Here is a 23716-nt window from a genome sequence, read left to right as displayed (position 1 = left end):
ATAGCTTTAATTTCACTATAATTACTTACATAACCTTTCAGACATTTAAGGTTAGGGGCATGTTTGGTATGTTACAATGTTTGGTGTCAAGTTGAGTATCAAGTACAACTGAATAAAGCTTGTGTTTTGGTAGAATTACATAAAAGTCCTTTTAATCATTTATTACCTTATTATCCTTATACTATATAAGAATGAGTTGAGAGTAAAGATGTTCTTTGGATTTCAACCGTAAGGCTAGGGCTATTTTAGGAATGTAAAAGTATTTGAAGTGCAATTGAAGTATTGAATACAAGTCATTATAGCTAATTTAGTTTTGTTGTAATTACTTAGATGTCCTTTTAGACATTTAAAATTAGGGGTGACAGATATCCGATTGAACACTAGGTATAACTAAATTCAATTTGTGTTTTAGTGAAATTACATAAAAGCCCTTCTAATCATTTAATTGTATTAACATCCAAGTCTCTTAATTTTCTAAAGCATTTCTCATCAGTTATTTGCAAACTTATGATATATAGATATTAAAACACAATTAATGCCAATTAGTAGAGAAGTTTTCTTTCTTGGCCGTTACCCCCATCTATTCAAATTCATTTCATTTACTTACAACTTTTTTCCACCATAATCATGTAACCTATTAAATTCGGATGTTGCTACATTAGCCACTCCTCTTCCCTATTTTGCAACACCTTTCTCAATAGGTATATTTTCTTTAACCAATCTACTTTTTGGTTGTAAGAAATCTCAATAGGCATGTTTTCTTTAACCAATCTACTTTTTTGTTGTAAAAAATCTGTAATCTTGATGGTTGTATGTGCGATAATTTTTTAGTATTTTAATTCAACTGTCCATGTTAGATAGGCATGATAGGGAGGAGATCACATTTGTTAATTATTATTTGTGGTTTAAAGTAAGTTTATCATAATAAATTTTTTCATATGCAGATTGCATCTATTTTTGTTGTTTTAACTATTAGTTATGATAATTTTCAAATTGTTGGCTATTTTATTGATGATTCCATTTAGGCAAATTTTTCACTTCATTTGATTTGCCAATAGGTTTAGCTATCTACTTAGAACTATTTGGTTGCAAATCTAAAGTATGTACTTCATTACTTTTAATTGTTTTCTTGAATTGAGTGGTCTAAGATGTCTTAGTACTTTATTTGATGTGGTTATTCCTTTAAATTAGCATGTTAGTTATTGTATATCTTTGCAACTAGATCAAAAATATTTAGTTATTGTAATCCATATCGAGAAGGAGATGCTTAACTATATGTTCTAAATTATACAATAAATCGTAATTGATTGATTGGTGAATGTGGAGGTCTCATGATGATATGTTCTTAGAATCAATATAAATTTAAGAATTTGGCTTGCAAGAATCGAAATTCCACTAGCAATAATTTTTTTCAAATATGCTTATTGTTCAAATCTCACTTATATGACACGATAATGTGATAAACTGCCCTTATATTAAGATCAAATTCAAACTAAACAACAGATTTTAATATCCATAAAGTACATGAGCAGATATAAGTAGGTCTTTTACTTTATTAGGTTAGGTGCAAAGTAGTTGATCATATCTTATAATTCTGTTTCATTGCATATTAGTATATTTTTTAACTCAATATGTAACTTATGATTTTTCTATTTAATATCATATATTAAAATTGTCATACTTCAATTCTTATACTACAAAATACCAAATAATAATTATTAATCATCTTTAATTATAGGCATTAAACTCCCACGCGTCGTGCGGGCTTTTCCCTCTAGTTTGTTTATAAGAAAACTAGCAAAATATGACCGTGCTTGTGCACGGTGGAAAAATATTTTTGAATATGCCCAGTAAAAGTTAATAATGACAAAAATTGTGCTTAATTACTTGTTAATTTCTTAAGGAGAATACTTTTTGGTAGTATAATTCAGTAGTTGAAAATAAATTGCACACATGTTTTAGGCCTTAGGAAAGAATGAAGCGGTACTATAATGAAGCATCTTAGCAAAAGATGGATGCAACCTCGAAGCCAACAAATGGGTCAATGGTGGTATAGGTAAACGATTAACAAGAATGAAACTTGTCTAAAAGCAAATAATTCCAAACTTTATTTTATCTATCTTGATAAGAAAAGCAATTATCCTTAATTTAAATAGTAGCTAACATGACAACTAATTTTACACTGGCAAGCTGATCAGTCTATCCTACTTGCAAGTTGGCCACAATCTTTGGAAATTGAGCAAAACTCATGCTTGCTCCGTTACAATTGTTTTTTACCCTCGCTCAACTCTGAGAAAGTTAAAAAAACCAAGAAGCTAATCTAAATACATGTGTATCAAATGTAGCAAGAGTGACAAATCATTCCCATCTGAATTAACTTGCCCTGTAACGTTCAATGGATCATTCTACATAACACAATTGAGCCATTGGATCTGGAATTAAATTGCCCTGTAACGTTCAATGGATCATTCTCCATTAACACAATTGAGCCATTGGTACTGCACACAACTCCACTGTTGCCGTAGTTGCCTCCATTTTCACCAGCTCTAGGCAGGATTTACCTTCAAACCTTTTCGCCATAACCACTATAAGCTTGCCTTAACAATCACATCAATCCCACGTGCCACCAAGTTAATAAGTACAGCTCCATCAAAGTTCGCTTTCATCAATACCCAAATTTGGACTGTATTAATTTGCTGAGACCACTGCTGACACATTCCACCAGCTCCACTCGCTTTCCTTAATTCTCCAAGTAAACTAATTCCAAAAGGAAACCGTTGCAAAGGATCCTTAGCTTGACTCATCATGAAGCACAACATTCCTAATGGATTTGATTTTCTGTAAAGTTATTGAGTAAAATAGATGCAACTAAAAAGATAGCAACAGGGAAAATAACATAGCTCAATAAAATTTAACACGCGTGGAGTAAAAAAACAATTTAAGAATTTTAATATTTACAATAATGGATTAAAATCTATATCCAAAACTAATAGGCAGCGCTCACCCTTTGTAGCAACACAAGAACAAACATAAGTAATTTTCTATTACACTGTATATTGGCTAATATTTACAGCCTTATAACACAATGCAAATCTTTTCAGTCAGAATCCCTCAAATTTAAACAAGAAATTCGATGAAAGGTAGACTGCAAAACTTCCAAATAGTTCATGTTTGCATTGTCAACCGAACAGCAAATATAGGACTCTAATAGCAAAGCAACAAGTGAAAACACAACTACATACGCATATACCACCAATGGCACTTCAGGAGAAACAGGAAGACGCTTAACAAATTTGCTTCATGGTTCAAGGACTGAATTACAATAACAAACTATTGGTACCTAAATTTGATCGTGATGTTAATCTAAAAATGTGAAGCTTATTGCACCAGAAATACCTCATCTTTTTAAGGGGTCCTGCAATTTCCTGGATACCCATCTGTATTGATACGACTTGGAGAGAGAGCTCTTTTTGTTATTCAAATGGATTTATGAAGGTTGTGCTATTAGCTGCTGGTTTATGTTTTGCTTTCTTCTTACATGGTAGAGAATCGACTCTTCACAGCATTATCAATCCTATTTGTACAGACGAAAATTAGGCCACACCAATGAATACCTTTTATGACTAAGTCTAAACTGCTCAGAATTATTGAAATACTGAAAAAGTAGATCTGATCACCTTGCATCAATACTTGCCTAAAAACAATCTTGCAATTTTAGTCCATCTGTTCGCAAATATCTTGTAGGCTTGCATATCATGTTTAGATTTCAGAAATTTAATAAGATTGGTGAAATTATGCAACCAATCCTAGATCCAATGTCATGTAATGGAAAAATCAATTTAGCATATTTGAAGTCAGGGAAAAAAATGGAAGCAAACATGAATAACATCCTCCAGTTACTCTATCCACTCATTTCATAAAACTGGATGATTCCATAAAGACGAAAATGTCGCAAAGGCCCCATAATGTGCGAATAGCCAATAGCAGCAAACTAAGGTAAAAAACAGATGATACAAGGGTAAAAGCAAGCAATAGTTAGATTCCTAGAAGCAAGTAATAAATGTTTAAGCATTCTAGATAACAAAAAATATCTAAAAATCAATTACAATGGCCCTCAAGCAAGCCCTGCCCATATCAGAAGTCAGAACATTTATTAATTTTAAATTTAATCCATGGCAACCCAAATAACCATTTCCATTCTATAGAAACAAAAAAAATGAGGGAAACTGTGATAGTAAGCCAGTTATTCAGAGGTTGAGTACGTAAAGTACAACATGAACTTAAGCACCTAAGATCCAAAGGTCTGGTTGCTTAAAGAAAAGACGCACAAAACCTAACCTGAGAGCAAGCTTTGGTGTCGTTCACCCCTTCACTTCCCCTCGCTTTCTCTTCATGGCTTTGGTGTCGTTCAAGAGCCCTAGCAAGCTTAGACTGCCGGAATATGCCATGGCAATGAAGTTAGTTCCAAGGATTCTTTGAAGTCAAATTCGGGCGACTTCAGGAAAGCATTCAGCATGATTGATGGGTTAATTTCTCGTCCCCTTTTCTCCAGATTGTCCATTGATTGATTAAGGAAGGGGAGCTTTTATCCCGTCAATGTAGAAGACTGAAGTTTAATATGAAAAGAGATGATGATCATGGCAGTGGGTCATAACAATTGTCTGGGGTTTTTAGAGAGGGAAAAATGGAGAGGCATGAAGGAGGTTGAGTTGCAAATGGTGATTTTTGAGAAATGAGAAAAGAAAGAGAAGATGCAAATGGTAAGAGAGGAAGGAGGTGAATAAAACGAGGCTTTTGCCTCGAGCCCCTTAAAGCTAAAGCATCGTTCATTTTTTATGCTTTTCATATAGACATACTTGATTTCTTTTGGGTTCCAAGACGCAAAAAAGAGCTTTTTATGTATTTTTTTTCCCTTTGAGTTCCAAGACGCAAAAGAATTCTACCTAAAAACAAATTCTTACAAAATATGCATGTGCACTGCACATGGGAGGACGACCAATGTTTTGGCAATCTCCATTCCCACTTTATATACATTCTTTAAATCTTTAAATGAATGGGATGCAGGCCACGTGATTTGCACACGAGCTGGAGGACGAAAGACCAGCAAGAACCCAAGCTCCATTCCCACTTTATATAAAGTTCTTTATATACAGTACTTCCAAAGTTAATGAGTACTCTGTTCTTATAATGGAGGAAAACCATAAAGAACTAGTCTTTTATGAAAAAATATGACTTTTGTGAAAGTGATAGCGATTTGGTTTATGAAATTATGCCAAAAAAATTTAGAATGAATTTGTTTGTTTTGAAAGTTGTATAACGGTCGTTAAACTTCAAATATCCATTCCTTAAACTTCAAAATCTACAAAGTCTCATATTTTTGTTAAATACAAAACCTACCAGTTTCTGCAATTATCCCTTTGTTTTATAAGAATTGTTATATCAGGGGTAAATTTGAAATTTAATTGCATTTAATTTCGAAACACTCATCAAACCAAGCATCAGGAATTGGAATGATGCTAATTTCAATGTGTGAACCAAGCTAGATATTGGAATGAAAAGTTTAATTCCAAAACCAGAGTCTATGATTCAATTTCCATTTCCGATTCCAATATGTGAAACAAGCATCCCCTAAATTGCTTAGACAAAATTTAATTAAGAACATAAGTGATAAGCAATTTACTTGTCACTTGCTACAAAATACGTTATATTCAAATGCTAGGATTTTATTTTTTATTATTTTAAATTTTAAATTTTAATTTTATCAAGAGCATCTTAAGTGTCTCATTGAGCTTTGAACCCCGTCCTTTTTTCTGGATTTTTTTTTGAAATTTTATACCTTTTGATTAGCTGGTTTAAAATATATCCATTTATTATGTCTCATTATTTCCAAACTTAGGTTGTAAATTTGGAAATGCAAATATGAAAAAAAGGAAACAAGTACTATTTAGGCATTATTGTACCAATACTAACAAAGACAAAAAAAAAAAAATCCTACCAAAAATACAACAAATACATGTATATTGAAAATTAGTTATTATTAAGGAAACAAATAAATATATCATTAATGACTTATAAATCAAACAAGAAAAGGTCCACCAATAAAGCCAAAATGGTCATAACTTTGTATAATAAAAAAATTAAGAAAAAAATGATCTTATGTAGGATGGCAATGAAGAAAAAAAGTTTATTTGATTATTAAGTTATGATTTACATATAGAAGATTACCCTTCTTTAAGCGCAGCTTTATGAAGGAGAATGATTAAGGTGAAAAAAAAGCCTTTTTTGATTTTATTCCCTATTTAATAAATTTAGATGCAAATTGAATAAATGTTTTAGTAATGGTAATCAAAGGGAGGGGAAAGTTTATTTACAAAGGAAAACCCTTCCTCACGTGCATTGAGTTTTTGTATCATTGATACTGTGACAAAACTTAAGGAACCAAATATGATTATAAAACAGACAAGAAAAGGTCCACCAAGGGGAGCTAAATGGACCCAACCTTCCACTAGAGGTGGCAAAATGGGTGATTTGGGCGGGTTTGGGTTGGGTAAAATGGGTAATGGGTATAAGTGAGTCAACCCATTTATATCCATTTAATTAGATGGGTATAAATGGGTAAGTCAAAAAATGAGTTGGGTAACCCAATTATCCATTTATAACCCATTTATTCTAATTTTTTACAAGCTCATATAAATTCATTTTGTAAACTAAATTATCAATTTATACCATTTTACACCCATCATTAATTTTAAATATTTACTTATTATGCCAAATAAGTTTAATTATCAATTTTTTTTCCTTCCGCGTGCCATGTTGCAAAATTACATATTATTTAATAATTGAACAATGAGAATCTAAAATTTTGGACTAAATAATATGAAAGTTAACAAAAAAATTTAATCCAAAACTTTGAACCCCTAGTATTTTTTCGTTTATAAATTTAAAATTTCATTTGAAAAGGTAAGAAAGGAAGCTAAAATTTGTCATAAATTGATGATGCTAAAAAATGATTAAATTAATAAATTACAAGGAAATAAAGCGATAAGATAAAAACCAACAAATAAATATAATAAATAAAACAAAAATACTTAACATCAAAAATAGTTAAAAATCCTTATGAAGACTATCAATCACTTCATTTAGCATACAAATAAAGACAAATTTTCAATAAATACGAATAACAAGCATTCAGCTTCTCAAGCTTCGTACAACTGTATACGACCATTTCAAACGCCTGTAGTAAGCAGCTTGAAGGAGTGCCAGTGACAGTACAAATATCCACTTGACAGTAAAAAGATAGCAACCTAAAAGTTTGCTACTGGCTCAACACAAAATAGAGAAGATTCCTGGCAACCAAAACCAAAACCAAATTCAAAGTTCTCCTCTCTCGTATTAGCTCTCTGCCGACTCACGAGTCACGACCGATTCTTCTAGAGTGAGGATTTCACTTGGTTTTTATTTTTCTAGAGCGAGAATGTAAATTAAATGGGTTAAATGGGTTAGATGGGTTACCCAGCTAAACCCATTTAATAAATGGGTATAATTGGGTAACCCATTTATATCCATATATAAAAATTTAATGTACCCATATCCAATTATTAATGGACGGGTATGGGTAAAATTAATTAAATGATTTTATTTGACACCTCTACCTTCCACAAAGAAAAAGATGAAGAAAAAATCGATTTTATGTAGAATAAAAAGAAAAAAATAATTTATTTGATTATCAAGTGATGGAAACGAAAAAATGTATATGTCGGTTTAAGACGGAGACCTCTCCCACGTTTGAAGCTAAGAAAGGAAGAAAATAATTTGCTTTTGTGGTGAATAGCAAGAATGTAATATTATTGTTAATTTGACATCAAGAATGTTCTCTCGCTTCATTTGTAGCTTTCAACGATTGCTGAACTGATGGCAATCTCCAATGTATTCCCGGATCAAGAAGCAAGTGCTGGGACTGACGCCAACATTTTCTCCGTTCTTCTTCTCATTTGGAGCAATTAAAATTTTGGTATTTTGTAAATGAATGGTTGGGCGACGGTCCGGAGAAATTATGTGAAGTGGCTTTGTCTTTACCCATTAACGTGTCCAACAAATTCATTGTCTATATATAAACTTCCACCCCACCGCGGCCCTATGTCGTCTGGAGATAACTGATAAGAAAATTTTCCCAGATTCTACCAATTATTAAGAGCAGAGGATTTATTACGCAAAGAAAGGTGCACGAATTGTACGAACTTTTCCAGTATGCGTGTATATAATAGCCTAGAAGCAAAAAAGATGGGCTTGCAATTTGGATGCTGACATCTTCTTATCCTTTTATGTCCAAATCCTTCCAGTTTTTGCACAAATAGCAATTCATTCCAATGATTGCAGTGATAAACATGGTTTGCTAACGACCTAATTAAGCTGCCTGACTCCCTTCTTCAGCCTTAATCTGCCCTTAGTTTATGTTTTTTGACATGAACCACATGTTTTAGATGTCAATAAAAAAAAAAAAGGGGTTGGTGGCGATTTCAAGAACTAGACCGTGATGAAACAGCATTTCAAAGTTTCAGCCCAAAAAGACATATATATACACAGTTCATTTGAGAAGTTCAACATTTACTGTGGTATTGGATAACAAATTGATGAATTTTAAATGTCTGCCCCTTTTTCTTTTTGTCATAATCTGATCTTTCTTTTTTGGGATAATTTCAGATACCTCCCCTGAGGTTTCTGATAGTCTCATTCTCCTCACCTGTGGTTTCAAAAATATCACAAACCTCCCCTGTCAGAATTTTAGGTCCCATTTCTTACATCATCATGGCCAAAAAGACTTAAATACCGTCACAAGTTAGCTAATATTTCGTGATTATCAAGACAAATTTGGTGAAGTTAGTTATAAACACAATTAATGTAATTAACGATAAATTAGAATCTTTTTACCAATATAGAAACGTGAAAGTAACTAACATATAACATAATGTACATGTTCGTAAACCGATTGTACATCATAGATCACCCCGTGTAAGGCGTTTATAGGCAAATTAGTATTAGTCACATAGATAAAATCACTAATGCAAGATAATCAGGGCATTTATGGTATATAGTTGTTTCTCTCTCCAACTCCTCATTTTTTGTTGTTTGTATTTTTTAATTGGAGCTACCTTGAGACAGCCTATTTAGTTTTAGGGGAGGTTTGTGGTATTTTTGAAATCACAGGAGAGGGGAGCGAGACTGTCAGAAACCTCAGGGGAGGTATCTGAAATTATCCCTTCTTTTTTCAACAGAAGATAAGAAGGAGTGTTTAAATTTGGGTGAGATGTATTTTGCTCGTTTGTCACGTCAAGAGCTTTGAAGGCGGATTCTAAACTTGAAAGTCTGATTACGTAATCTCGACCTGCTTGCGCAATGGGAAAACTCTGGCGTCCACGTGAAGTTTTGCTCATCCTAGTCGGCGACCGTCTCAGCATTTTTGCTCAAGAAAATTATTACGTAATCACGCATCGATGTCCACTCAAAAAGTTTGAACAGGCAGTAATTATCAATAAACATAGGCGATTGAATAATCTATTAATCACGAATTATCAAAGCTGTGCAGCGGTGCTGGAGAGTATCATCAGCTTCTTTCTCCATGCTAATCCTTTTACTATTTGCCAATTTTGATGCTCTTTCTCTAACAAAACCATACGAACGCCACACAATGCTACGTCTTGCTTCTTAATCTTTCAGGTAAAAGAGTCTTTATAAACCTCAACGCATGTTGGCGTTTATTCAAAGAATAGTCTATTGGTAAGTGCATACATGGTGGAAACTGATATTATACTCCTTAATCACGGTTGCCAAGAGATTTCCACTCCAGGAACTATGCTGAAGTTGTTTTCATAACTTCAAGATTCTGTTTTTTTTTTCCCCTTTCTTCCCAACACTACTGGATATTAATAACATCTTCAGATTTGTTTGGAAGTTATAGTCCACATCATAGCGTGCAAGGAAAAGGGAGAGATAGCTTCAACTGCCAACCCTTCTAAGCCACCAGGGCCTATTCCAGATTAACTTGTAGTGTCAAAAGAAAAGGCCTAGTGTCGCTTTCGTTTAAATTTCTTGGCTTCAACAACATTTTCTTCTTCTTTACAACAAAGCCTGGACGCCTTGTCATATGATTATCTCACTAGCTAAATATTGTGGGATAACTACACCTTACCCCTTATATATACACTCCAACACCTTATTCATTCCAAAACACAAACCAATCAATTTCATCAGTTAATATTCTTTTTTTGACTCAAAAAAAAAAAAAACTCGCCAATGAAATTAGTTTTGATTGTTTTCTATTTAACATGTCTATTTCTCAACTCAGAATCCATCAGCCGTGATGATTTCCCGGATGGCTTTACCTTTGGAACTGCTTCTTCAGCTTACCAGGTGATCTTGTGTGACTTCTATAGTTGCTAATTCCCTTCAAAATTCTGTTTCTTCTATGTTGCAAGAAGAAGAGGCTTCATTAATCAATGAATCACTGAGTCATCTAGTGTGTGTGCTGTGTGATAGTTTGAAGGAGCTGTGGATGAAGGAAGCAAGGGACTCAGCATATGGGATGCTTTCATTAAGCTACCAGGTACCAAAGGACTAAAAAAGCTTCTTTTGATACATTAGGAGTGGAAGGAATGGTGAGGGAAACTGGCGTTGTTTACTTGGGAAATGGTAGACCTTGCCATTGGTCCAACTCCTTGCTCTTTTAACTCAAATGGCAATCCCACGGGCTGATGAATAATCCCCTGTTTCTGTCTGAGTAGGTAGAATTGTGGATTTCAGCAATGCAAATACTGCAGTCGATCAGTATCATCGATTTAAGGTGAACTTCGAATACAAATTCACTCGTAATTTGTAAATGCTGGACTGTTAGTCTGAGGATCACCTAAATCGTTCTTCATTCTTCTGTGGTCCTTCAATATTTTTTGGCCCTTTCAAGTTTTAACTTCCTTTGGCTTCATGTAATTCAGAAAAAATTGTGCCACCGGAAATGATGATGCATGATCAACTTTTTGAGAAGCCAAAACAAAGTAAAGTCGTCACCCGCACATCATAGAATGGCTCTGCAGCTGATGTACACATTGGCTGCATTACATTTTGCATACATGCTCTAGCATCATCAGTTCCCTAAAATAAGTGCTACCAGAAGAAAAACGAAAGAAAAAAGAAATGGTACTGTAGGGTCAAGAAATCTTTTTAAGATAAACGCTACATCCCACATCCAGAATCATGAAGATAAGAGCTTAAATTTGGACAGGTGTTGCCCAATTACTTCATAATACTGCAACAAATAAAAAGTAGGAATATCGCGATTCGTACAAGATAAGAATAAGAATAGCTTCCTATGCTGACAATCACCACACGCATATGAAGCATTAAAATATCACTTTAGTCAATTTAATAGTACGCTGATTTGTCTTTTCCTAACATTGAGAAAACGGTGTGCTGTTGAAATAACAGAGTGACATAGACTTGATGACGGATTTGGGGATGGATGCCTATAGATTCTCCATATCATGGTCAAGAATCTTCCCAAGTAAGAGATTCCTTGGTTTGCATTTACATTTTTCTTTGAAGCTTGAAAATGTTGCCCGCCTTAAAAGCTACTTATTTGGTCCCGTTCCAACTGTCTTAGTGCTTCTTTCTGTGTGCTTTTGACAACTTTTTTTTTTTTTGAGCAGATGGCACAGGTACACCAAATCCCGAAGGAATCCAGTACTACAACAACTTTATTGATTCTTTAATTGAAAAAGGTTCCCGAATCAAATTGATTTATCAATGTCAACATTTCGCCATTTTCTTGTGTGTTGTTCAAAATTTGATGTTTCTTTGGATCAGGAATTCAGCCCTATGCTACTCTTTATCACTGGGATCTCCCGTTGAAGCTTCAGGAAACATATGGTGGATTTTTGAGTGATCAAATAGTGTTTGTCCAACCCCTCCAACTAAATTTTTTGTGTTTACGATGTCAACATATGATCTTGTTCATTTCAAAGATGCAAGTTAAAAAATTACCATTTTTTTTTCCTAAATTACAGGAAGGATTTTGAACAGTATGCCGTCACCTGTTTCAAAGCTTTTGGGGATAGAGTGAAGCATTGGATGACCTTCAACGAGCCTCGTGGTTTTGCAATTGAAGGTTATGACTTGGGTATTCAAGCCCCCGGAAGGTGCTCTATCCTGGGGCATTTATTCTGCAAGGGAGGAAAATCATCTGTTGAACCATATATAGTAGCTCACAACATTCTCTTGTCGCATGCTGCTGCTTACCACAACTACCACAGAAACTTCAAGGTACTCTTAGCACAAATAAATCAGCTGTTTCTGATACATACTTTCCTTACCTTCGTAAAATGGACACTCTTTTTTTCCTTCTTGTTTTTTCCAGAAACGCCAAGGAGGCCAAGTTGGCATAGTACTGGATGCCAAGTGGTATGAACCGATATCTGACTGTGACGAGGACAGGGATGCTTCAAATAGAGCAATAGACTTCTCTCTTGGATGGTAATACATTTAGATTCAGGATAAGATTTAAGTATAGTGTAATTTATTTTTTGATGAAGATTCAAGAATCAAAATATAGTCTTTTGTAACACACAACAAGTGAATCAGGTTCCTTGATCCACTTCTTCTTGGGAATTATCCTCTTTCAATGCAGAAGTCTGTGGCTGAGAGACTACCAGAAATCAATCCTGAAGTTTCAAAGTTCCTGAAGGGCACCTTGGATTTCATTGGCATCAATCACTATACCACTTTGTACGCCCGAAATGACAGAACTCATTTTAGGAAGCTTATATTGCGGGATGCTTCTTCAGATTCAGCTGTAATTACTTCAGGTAAGATGTCAAGGCACCAGAATTTCTACTCACTGAATAAGTTCAAGGATACTGATATGTGGTACTAAAGTACTTCCATGGCAATAGCTTACAGACACGGAGCTGCTATTGGAGAAAGAGTACGTTCTAGCTTCTGAATTAGGCAAAAAATTTTCTTTTGTAAAATCTGTGCAAAATGGTCCTTAATGGTGTATCCTCCTCCAGGCTGCATCTGTCTGGCTACGAATCGTCCCATGGGGCATTAGGAAGTTGGCGAGATACATCAAAGAGAGATATGGGAATCCACCAGTGATCATCACAGAAAATGGTGAGAACTTTTCCTAATGTTGTTAGCTAATCTAAATAATAGACATCATTATAATAACAGTCTATTGCTTAATTTTGGCATCAGGTATGGATGATGCATCTCACTTATCACTGAAGAATGCTTTAAATGACCAGAAAAGGATAAACTTTCACAGGGACTATCTCTCAAATCTGTCAGCTGCTATAAGGTACTGCCAAATGACTACTTCTTTTGCAGTTGCTTCTGTCCGATATACACAATCCTGCCCACATTCTAACTGCAGAAGGCTGCACTAATGCAGGCAAGACAATTGTGATGTCCGGGGATATTTTGCGTGGTCATTGCTTGACAACTGGGAATGGAACATGGGATACACCGTCCGTTTTGGATTGTATTACGTGGATTTCAAGAATAACCTTACGAGAATACCCAAATCTTCTGTTCAGTGGTTCAAGGATATGTTAAGATCAAGAACAGAAACGAGATACCAATCCGACGCAGCATTGAGATACCAGTCATAGAACTTCATCACTATGGAAATGCATACGCTATGTACCCCGCCATACAACACGAGAAAGGCAATACATTAGATTCGATTCAATTGTTTATATACAGTTCCATGGCTAGGTATAACGGACAGAGAATTCCGTCTAACAGTTCCATGGCTTCTCTTATTAATTTCCTCAAGTCCCTGTGTACTTTTCAACAGTCTTCATTCTATCATATTGAAAATTATGGCACTAATAAACTTGAGTTTTCTTTTCCATTTTTGGTCATAAATTTGGTTTATGACCAAACTTTCTTTTCCATTTTTGTTTTGAACAAATGATCACTTTTGTCCTGATGCTATTAAAATTTAGGTTTTCCTTACTTTTCTAATTTTCCGCAGTTAAGAAACCAAGAGAAACCAAAATGCCCACAAATTAGGTCAAAACGTGTCACCCATTGCATAGGGCAATATATTGCTATTCGACTCCAACAAATGATGTACTTTGAGAGAAGGATTAACGAAGACCAATCACAGCTTTCCTCAAAACCACGATGGAAAGGAAAAATGAAAAAAGAGCAAAAGCAGGGGGACAAGGACCAACGCAGCCCATTGGAATGGAAACAATCAACTTTTTCACCTAATGAGCAAGGCAAGTAGGCAATCCATAGGAAAGGCTCCCTATCCTTCGGATTAGGCACTAAGCATTAGGCTAATCAAAATTACGAGGTGGTTGGGAGCAAAGGGAAGGGCATCTTGACAATAGGACGCTATGCCTTCAATCAAATCTAAATAGAAGATTTATATGCAATTTAGACAATTTTCTTCTGTTTAAACAAACTAAACTAAAAAAATAATTAGCAAAAACATTGGTCGAATTAGATATGTTCCCTTCTACTTAGAGAGAGCCACTTCGGTACGGTAAATAGTATTGTCAGCGAGTACCCACCCTTTTGTCTTAATACTGGATACCTATATAACTATTTGGGACTCTCAGGGGCAAAATCAATCACTTATTGTAATTTGCGTCTGTCGAAATTGGCAATTGGCAATTTGGCATAGACCCTTTTCCCTCCATTGCTTTTTGCGCATAACGAAACTGTTGTACTGCAATCTTTATTGAAGCTACTCGCAGCCCATAGTAGTATCTACATCTGCAACACAATCCGATTCAACAACTCCCTAACTGAAATCCCAGAAGCTCTGCAGACTTTTCACTCAAGTTTTCGAGATTTCCATGAAGCGGAGCTATCCAGAATCGTCATCTTCGGGGTCTTTTGAACCCCCTCAATCGAAACCCAGATATAATCCGGACGGTAATTTTACGGTCTTGAATTTGCTTTTAACATATTTAAGAAAGAACCCTTTTGTTGAATTAAGCTGATTTTAGGTGGGTGAGGTTTTTTTTTTTTTTTTTTTCCATTGATTTAGGTGTTTGAACCTGGGTTTTGATAAAGTTTGAGACTTTGCTCATCAGATTGTTAAGCTACATGGTTATATTCCCTGTGTAAATGGCCTAATTGGTGGAAATTCTGATATTAGGATTAGATATATGAAGTGAAATTGGGGGCACATTTATTCATGAGAAGCCTTAGGTTGAATCATGTCTTCTTAATTTGAGGTATTTTCTCGTCTGTGATTAGGGGATGGACACTTTCTAGAGGATGAGAGTACAAAGATTTTTGCTAGGAAAGTTGCTGATCATTATAGTGCAAGGACCAATCAGACTCTTGAAGAGCGAGAAGCAAGTCCAATTATCCATTTAAAGAAGCTTAACAACTGGGTATGATTTGTATGGCAGTTACTTGATCATTCAGTTGGTAGAATTGGGCTTAGTTTTTTCTTCTTCATACAGATTAAGAGTGTCTTGATTCAGTTGTATGCCAAAAAAGGTGATGCGGTTCTTGATCTTGCTTGTGGGAAGGTACCATTTAATACTTGTGTGCACGAACATATTCATGTGCTTTCATTTTTTGTCCCAAAATATTTAAATAATTAATCTTTTCTTCTCTCTTTTTTAACACATTGGCACAGGGTGGTGATTTGATTAAATGGGACAAAGCTAAGGTTGGATACTATGTTGGAGTTGATATAGCTGAAGGCTCGGTAATTTTCTTTCATTCAGCTATCTGTCTTCTGGTCACTATAATGGCTGCTGCAATTAGATGATTGCATGATTAGCAACAAATACTGTAGTTCTTACTAGCGCACTCATCATTAATGTGATAAGTTTCTACCACAGAACACATTTTTGTCCAATGCAATGAAAAATCTGTTTTGCTGGATTCTAGGATTAAACTAGAAATTTTGACTATTTGCCCAAGGAATGCAGATAGAAGACTGTCGTACACGCTATAATGGAGATGCGGACCATCATCAGCGCAGAAAAAAGTTTTCTTTTCCTGCCAGACTTATGTGTGGAGATTGTTTTGAGGTAAATATCATTGCTAGCTTAAATTCAACTCCATCTTTGGGCTGACCATGTGCCTATTGTTACAGTTACTATTCATCTTCTGGTTGTGAGATTCACATGGACTATCCGCTTTCTGTGTTTGACATTTTTGTCATTAATTATAGGAAAAGTTCTGTTTTGGCCATTTTGCATGATTTCAGGTACGCTTGGATAAAGTTCTATCAGACGATGCCCCTTTTGACATTTGTAGCTGCCAGGTTAGTCATTATCTTGGTGTTCATGACATTTGTTCCTTTACTCGCCAAGACATGCTAGTCTGTGTTTTCTGGCATCAAATCTTTGTATGTAACTGTTGCTTTATCAATTGTTGGATGGGGAGATATGCTCAACTTGTTATCTTCTACACTGGAGTGAACTAGAAAAATCTAGGAATTGCTCTAAAGATGACCAATGTCTGTTGATTTTTTTTTAATTGAATTTATAGTCATCCAATGATTATTGTGGTTTCACAAGCATTCATTTACCTTTTTTTGGAATGAAATTTTTGGAACTTTTCAGCTTTGTGGACATTATTGTACACTTATGGATGGTGATATTTTCTTTCTTGATCCTTACCATGTTTTTATCTTTTGGATGAGGTGTGTTTGAATATACTTTGCAGTGAACTGCATTTTTTTGTTGTTATTGTACTTCTTCCTGAAATTTTTGGGTAGTTAATGGACCTGCTTTGGCAAGATATGGATTTGATATTCTTCTGATGTTCTGTTCCTTGATCTTGCTAGCGTAAATTAAAGTGCCGCCTTCAGGCTGTCAGGGAATAGGGTCCATTTAAAATTATCACACAAACCAATTGGACATTGCAACTGATTCTTCATGCTTCCTTCTATTTGGATCAGTATAGTTAGTTGTGGTCATTAATCATTCTCTACTGTGCACGGAAAGACCTGTTCTTAGTACTTCAAGATTCAAAAAATTAAGATTGTAACTCATCAAAACTTGCAAGTTTGCAGTTTGCTATGCATTACTCGTGGTCGACCGAGGCACGTGCACGGAGGGCTTTGGCCAATGTATCAGCTTTGCTTCGTCCAGGAGGCATCTTTATTGGAACAATGCCAGATGCCAACGTCATCATCAAAAAGCTTAGAGAAGGTTTAATTTGTTTGTCTTGTTTCTAATGTTTCTCCCTCATCCTGATTAGATTGACAAAGATTGACTTGGTGAACTTTCTGAAGGTAGAAGTTTTACCATAGTAAATACAGATGTTTGCTTTCCTCAGTAGTTGCTCATTATCTTTTAGTAGTTTGTCTCCTTGATTCTGTGGTTTGATTGGGAGAATATGTTTGTGAATGATGATGATGCTGCATTAACGATTTCAGTTATTTCTTGTATACCAGATGCTAATATTTTATTTTCAACTTTTCTTTGCGTCTTTTCCTTGTGCCAAGAGCAAATTTTAATTGACTAATTCATCAATGCAATGTTTAGTTTCACCTGTATGCTCTTTATTGAATTTTAAGCTTCATGTTTACTTGTCAACCAATGATTTAGAATTTTTTTTTAGTGAAATTTTTGCCACGCAGTTTGCTTTACCTGCTCATGTTCTTGTCAAATAGAGATCATGTTGGAGAAATTTTGTGTTAGCACATGAATAGTTTTCCCTCTTTGCCATCATAAAATTAAAATGGGAAGATTTTGAATGCCATTTGATGTATGGTAGCTAAATTCTATCTGGTATATGCAGCTGAAGGGTTGGCTTTTGGTAATAGCGTCTACTGGATACGTTTTGACGAGGAGTATTCAGAAAAGGTGAATTGCTTTTCTCCAGCTAGCTAGAATGTCATGTGGCCTCAAATATCTTATTAATTCCAAGCTACATATATTTTATAATGATTTTTATTTCTATTTGTTTCAGAAATTTAAATCCTCAAATCCCTTTGGCATCAAGTATAAATTCCACCTTGAGGTACTTAATTCTTCAACTTAGCTTGTCGTTATTCTTCTCAAAACTAGATTTTCCTTGGTTTTATTTGGTGTTCCGTACAACTTTTTGGGAAATTGTGGTATGACTATTTCCGTCTAATCCAACAATATTTTGTCTAGACTCTATTTAGTAACGATATTATTTCCATCTGCAGGATGCAGTAGACTGTCCAGAGTGGATTGTTCCTTTTCATGTCTTCAAAGCGTTGGCTGAAGAGGTATAAGAGTCGTGTTGAACATTTATAGTATGTCTCAATTGAAATGAAGGATTGCCATGCATTTTCATATTTGTATCAGTTTCTTACATCTCGGCTAAAGGAAATCATGAGGAACTGTCTCATAGGATATACCCTATCTTGGGATTTTTACACATAGTGCTGCTTAACAAGTGCCTTTTTATGATTCCTGGATGTTTACTATGAGATACGATGCAAATCCGTAGTAAAGAAATGATCTGATCTCTAGCTTTGGTGATGAAGTGCTTATGTGTCAGAAAGGTTTAGAGGTTCACAATTAGTATATGTACTAAGCTTCACGATTACCATACATACTTAGTTTGGCATGCTTTATCACTTTTCATTATAGTGATAAAGCATGCAAATCTGGGGCTTTACTGCTGCACCTGAAAATTTTCTTACAGTTGAATTCCGCTGATGCAGTATGACTTGGAGCTAGTTTTTGTGAAAAACTCTCATGTTTTTGTGGATGAATATCTAAAGAAACCTGAGTTCATTGAACTCATGCGGAGACTTGGTGCTTTAGGCGATGGAAATCAAGACCACAGTAAGTTTCTAAATCCGAGAACAGACTTAGCTGATAGTAAGACGTGGCATCAGTGAAAGCTTCTTTTACATTTGTTGATTGTGAAATTACTTCTTGATGAAATTCAGGTACACTATCACCAGATGAATGGGAAGTAGCATACTTGTATTTAGCATTTGTTCTGAGGAAGGTAAGTTTGCATAAAATCTGTATCATCTGTCTTGTAACCTGTGGAGATGCATAACTGTGATTTAAAAGTTTTCATATCGACTCTGATTTGGGTGGGATTTGTTCTTGCAGCGTGGGCAACCTAACCAAACAAGAGATAACAATAGACGCGACAAAGGCAAGATGCATGTCGATAAGGAGGATATCATGTACATCAGCTGAGCTCAGATTGATGGATGATGGATCAGGCCACCTTCACTAAATAGTCCCAACCAGGTCTAGTAGAAGAGACGTGTAAAGAAGAACCAAAGTCTTCCGTAGAAATGGGTAGCAAGCTTTCACTTGTATACCAATTACCCAGTAGTCTCGAGTACTAAATGGCTGAGCAATTTTGTGGAATACTTAGAATTGTAATGTATCAAATTTCTGACGGCAGCCTTAAACAACATGAAGCTAGATTAGCGTTCCTCCTCCCCGCGGCCTAATATTCTAGTGATTTTGATGCCTTGTAGCGATGTTAGTAGCTGGTCTTAAGGCTCCAGTAGACCAGACGTAGAAATTTTATCAATGCTGACCTCCAAATGTAGTCAGAGGGTTCAACGCAAAAGAGCAAATAAGAATGACAACAGTCAAATAGTTATTCTCTAACCTTTTGGATTGATTTTTAGGCTCATCTGCTGTTAGTATTTCTTTTTACATGCACCAGATCGATGATGCAGGGCAGTTGAATTGGGAGAGATCAACAATTTCAACCTTTAGTGACAAGAATTCTTAGGAAATCCAACACAATGCACATGCACTGTTCAATTGACCTTTGTGTTCTTGATCTCATTGACAGAAAGAAAGGCGCTAAAAATAAGCGTTGCTTGAGGGGTTACCAATCATTTTTTTCCTTTGGGCAAAACCATCAATCGTTTTGCAAAGGCCAAAGGGAATGTTTATTGTTAGTGTGTCACGGACACTGCCAACATGATACCATCTTGACCACATCAAAGACACGCCTAAATTACTAGCAGCATTTGCAAGCTGCCACTACAAGCCACATCAACCTCTGAGAATTAGCAAAACGAAGGCTCTCTAACCCAAAGATAATCATCAAATTTAGTCAAAAGGAGGACAAACGTTCTGGTAAAGAAAACGTGCGGAACCTTAACAGAAACTAGAACTTCCCGCTTCATATGTACACATGAGCAATTTCCAAAGCTATCTTAGATTTCTCTACCCCTTCTGGAAAGAACTCCTGATGTAGACATGATGTGGCTTCGGCAAATTCACAAGCAGCAAATGGGAAAGACATTAATTATTTATTTAGCTCGCTTTAGCACCACTACCACTATAACCATGACAGCCAAGCCCATTAATGAAGGCCCAAGAGCCTTATCCACAAAGCCACTGAACACATTTCCATTAGTATCTGCTGCTCCTTTATTGTTAGAATAACCCCCAAACAGTGCCTGAAAGTAATCAGACAAACTGTTCATCATATCAACGACCGTAAGCTTAAGCTCCTGCCAGAGCTCCATAAACCTTCCTGTGGAGTTGGATTCTCCGTACTCGGACTCAGCTCGATCGGATGATACGCTCCTAGGAGATCTTGGCGAAGGAATATCACTATCAGCAGTGGAACCCTTTTCATATTGATCCGTAGTTGAGGAAGGAGCACCTGCCAACAAGAATGAAGTTAAGAATTTTTCCCCAAACTACCAAATAGCAGAGTAGAAGCAAAAGGGCCACAAACTAATCTTACCCATCTTCTGTGACTGGATATAATCCTGAAGTGTCGGATTTAGCAGTACAGCATTCCAGACATTCGGATCTGATGCAATTGAAGCAACAACACTCTGGAGAAAAAAAAAAAAAAAAAGGCCAGATCCAACACATTATTTGGAGTAAATACGGGTCACTGGAAAAGCAACACCAACAAACTATGAATGGTACCATGACTGGTGAGCATAAACAGATAACCAAAATAAATCTGTCCCTAGGTTACCAGAGATTGCTAGTATCAATTTCAAATTTAGTTCTAGTAAGTGCACTGAAAAATTATCCACAACCACAAGGTTTAACCCAGCTGCACTCAAACACATACACAAAGGGGAAAGCAATCAATAATAAACAACAGGTCACCAAAGAATGTCATGTATATAGACAAATCAAGCCCAAAAAATACTAAAAAAATCCCGCATATCATTGTATCCTCCTTTCCAGGATACCTTCCCCTGCCTAAATGACACTAGAGAATTTCAAAGCTGAAATGCTCTAGATATCTCCAGAACACAATATTGTGAACAAAAGGCGTAAAAAACGGATGAGCGTGCCAGTAGAGAATTTAAATGCTGAAATGTTGCTGATATATCTAAAACCAACATGGAGAATGTATCATGCAATATTTCACAGTCCCTCAAATGTAGCAAAAATATAGTTGAAATTGAACCTGAACTGCAGGGCTTTCATTCAGAAACCTAAAAGCTTGAATTGCATGCTTTGGCGCAGGAGCAAGTATGGTCTCGCTGGTTACGCAAGCTTTGGTCTCTGGCACTTCTGACCTAGAAAGCCCTGACAACCCAGTTTTGGGTGTAGAGGGTGCAGAAAGATATACCCTAACAATTAACAAAGGGCAACATAAAATATTCAGCATTTTTTAACTGTTAACTGTTAATTGTAGCCTATCTAAAACCGAAGGAAAACAATACCATATTCTCGAACAAAACAACGCCAAGTTCTTTTCTTGGTTTTCTTTATCGTTGTCTATTGTGTAATCTATTGGAGTCTACCTAATTCAACAAACGTGAATATATAACTGTAATCAAGATTGAAAAATGATTACAGTGATAAAAAATCGGCCCAATTTGACAATAACCAAGAAAACTACTAGAACACTCGTGATACCAGCGAACTACTGTGCATAACGTAATCATAGGTCGCCCCAGAAAATAAATTAAGGAAAAAAACACTACAAGAAAGAAATCTAAAAACACCTTATCAGTAAAAAGAACTAACATTTTAACTTGAAACAGTCTCAAAAAATGTAAATAACTTTTCATATAAAGAGATAACAAAAACATGTAGAAATGCATCGCAAGATCATCATTTTACGTGTATTTTATTCAATAAAATCAGATAAATTTCTTTTAAAAGGAGACAAGATTGAATCTTGGTACTTCTCAAGAGCTTCTTTGAGTTCATAAGTGGCCTCTTTGGCTTCGGCGATACTTGGGGCACCACCAAACACAAGCCTCGGCGTCGACACACCGGAGCCGCCGAACAAATCCTCCTCACCTCCGGCCAACTCCCAATCATCAAATTCCCAGCAGGGCTTCTGCACCGGAGACACATCGATGGCGACGGCAGCCTCCTTCACGTTTTCAGGGGCAGAAGAGGAGGCCAAACCGGTGACTGGGCGCAAAACTTTCCGCATGGCCGTGGAGGCAGGATGATCAGGCACAATTCCACGGAGACCGCCGTTGAGTACTCCAAAACCAGCGACTTTGGCCGCTGCTCTCATCGCTCCTCCGCCTCCCATGATATAAAATGAAACCCGAATAGCCCAGAAAATGTAAAGGTAGAAAATTGGGAGCAAGGGGGAAAAAAATCTGAAGAGATGAGGATCAGTTCTCCGGGCAAATGCCACCGAAGAAGGTGACGTTTAAAATATTGGAGGCTATCACGATTCTCACCAATCACACACGTCAAAGCTGGGAGGAATTCAATTCCCTCAGGTTAATTGACATTTTTGCCCTTGGCCTTCCAAGCGAAACAAAAACTTTTCTCTCTGTTTTTTTTTTTTTTGGAAGAATGAAGCAAGAATTAGCAAAACTAACAGTACAAAAAGGAGAAAATAATAAGCTTAATAATCTAAAATGGCATTCAAATATAATCAGAGACTAGAAAATAGAATCTAGGAATAAAATAGTTACTGGTTACTTCGAGCAAGAAAATAGCAATTAACAATAACAAATCTTCCATGGATCAAGTCAACTATAAGGGTAAAATTAAGGCCAACAATAACAATTCTTTTATTTTCTAGAGACGTTCCAAAGAATCTAGGAATTTGCGGGAGGCTACGCAAAGTATTACATACGCAATTTTCTCACAGAAGATCTTTATATGCATTAGGAAGTCATACAACAACTTTTTATTTAACAAAAGCAGATTTTGGTAATGTTTTGAGAAGCAAAACGAAATGAGACATGGGGATCAAAACATTCAATTTTTGTTTGATCTATTGAATAGTCAAAGATTTCATTTCTTTGGACTATGATATGAATATAAAATGATCTCTGCCTAAAGAAAATATATATATATATATATATATATATATCCTCCCTTCAATTAATTACGAATTTCTAATTGATGTCAAGTTTAGTTTTGCATATTTGGGGGGCGATAATGTTGATTAAGCTAACACCATTTTAAGCATTCTTGTTCAAATCACAGCGGTTTGCACATTTAAACACAATTAGTTTGAAATCATTCTATGAATTGATGGATGGATGGATCTCATCTCACAAACAATTCTTCTCACCAACAATCATAAATAACACACACACACTACTTAAGGGAAATTCACAGTCTAACCCAAAAGACATGCTGACTTTCAAATCTCAAGTAATACACGTACACACCACTCATAATCGATGTTCACAATCGACCTGGGACAGAGGGACAAACAATTCTTTTCACGTAGGAAGATTTGGACTTGGAGCATCGGATCGCTTCATGGGGACTGAAAATGAAGCCTAAAACTGTTACTAATGCTCTCCTTGTGA

At 35.7% G+C, this 23716-nt stretch overlaps 3 protein-coding genes and 1 long non-coding RNA gene across 7 annotated transcripts; 2 read left to right on the top strand and 2 right to left on the bottom strand.

Annotated features, from left to right (window-relative positions):
- Nucleotides 1–2080: 2080 nt before the first annotated feature.
- LOC140007864 (uncharacterized) lies at nt 2081–4845 on the bottom strand. Its single transcript, XR_011815324.1, has 2 exons — nt 4339–4845; nt 2081–2838 (listed from the first exon to the last, which is right to left on the bottom strand). It is a non-coding gene; the product is annotated as an uncharacterized lncRNA (long non-coding RNA).
- Nucleotides 4846–9484: 4639 nt separating this feature from the next.
- Nucleotides 9485–13903, top strand: LOC113689958 (putative beta-glucosidase 41). 4 transcript variants are annotated; one of them, XM_072051384.1, is made up of 14 exons: nt 9485–9714; nt 10343–10407; nt 10534–10600; nt 10779–10837; nt 11476–11551; nt 11697–11768; nt 11854–11941; nt 12054–12309; nt 12404–12519; nt 12628–12851; nt 12939–12970; nt 13056–13158; nt 13243–13345; nt 13439–13903. In XM_072051384.1, the coding sequence occupies exons 5-14, from the start codon at nt 11491–11493 to the stop codon at nt 13656–13658; spliced, it is 1275 nt and encodes a 424-aa protein (XP_071907485.1). In that variant the 5' UTR covers nt 9485–9714; nt 10343–10407; nt 10534–10600; nt 10779–10837; nt 11476–11490; the 3' UTR covers nt 13659–13903. The 4 variants fall into 4 exon arrangements, with proteins under 4 accessions (XP_071907485.1, XP_071907486.1, XP_071907484.1 ...); XM_072051385.1 differs by having other exon boundaries at nt 9485–9774; XM_072051383.1 differs by lacking the exon at nt 9485–9714 and adding an exon at nt 9781–10247.
- A 439-nt stretch (nt 13904–14342) lies between these two features.
- Nucleotides 14343–19595, top strand: LOC113690364 (mRNA cap guanine-N(7) methyltransferase 1-like). Its single transcript, XM_027208221.2, has 13 exons — nt 14343–14940; nt 15268–15407; nt 15480–15548; nt 15659–15730; nt 15957–16058; nt 16238–16294; nt 17048–17186; nt 17779–17843; nt 17950–18000; nt 18173–18235; nt 18677–18800; nt 18908–18969; nt 19080–19595. The coding sequence occupies exons 1-13, from the start codon at nt 14862–14864 to the stop codon at nt 19167–19169; spliced, it is 1113 nt and encodes a 370-aa protein (XP_027064022.2). The 5' UTR covers nt 14343–14861; the 3' UTR covers nt 19170–19595.
- A 430-nt stretch (nt 19596–20025) lies between these two features.
- LOC113690365 (uncharacterized) lies at nt 20026–22613 on the bottom strand. The gene is made up of 4 exons (XM_027208222.2): nt 22109–22613; nt 21382–21547; nt 20695–20788; nt 20026–20610 (listed from the first exon to the last, which is right to left on the bottom strand). The coding sequence occupies exons 1-4, from the start codon at nt 22468–22470 to the stop codon at nt 20252–20254; spliced, it is 981 nt and encodes a 326-aa protein (XP_027064023.1). The 5' UTR covers nt 22471–22613; the 3' UTR covers nt 20026–20251.
- Nucleotides 22614–23716: the final 1103 nt, after the last annotated feature.

Source organism: Coffea arabica, chromosome 5c (genome assembly GCF_036785885.1).
Source record: "Coffea arabica cultivar ET-39 chromosome 5c, Coffea Arabica ET-39 HiFi, whole genome shotgun sequence".
Classification (NCBI taxonomy): domain Eukaryota; kingdom Viridiplantae; phylum Streptophyta; class Magnoliopsida; order Gentianales; family Rubiaceae; genus Coffea; species Coffea arabica.
This window is presented reverse-complemented; position numbering and strand designations above follow the sequence as displayed.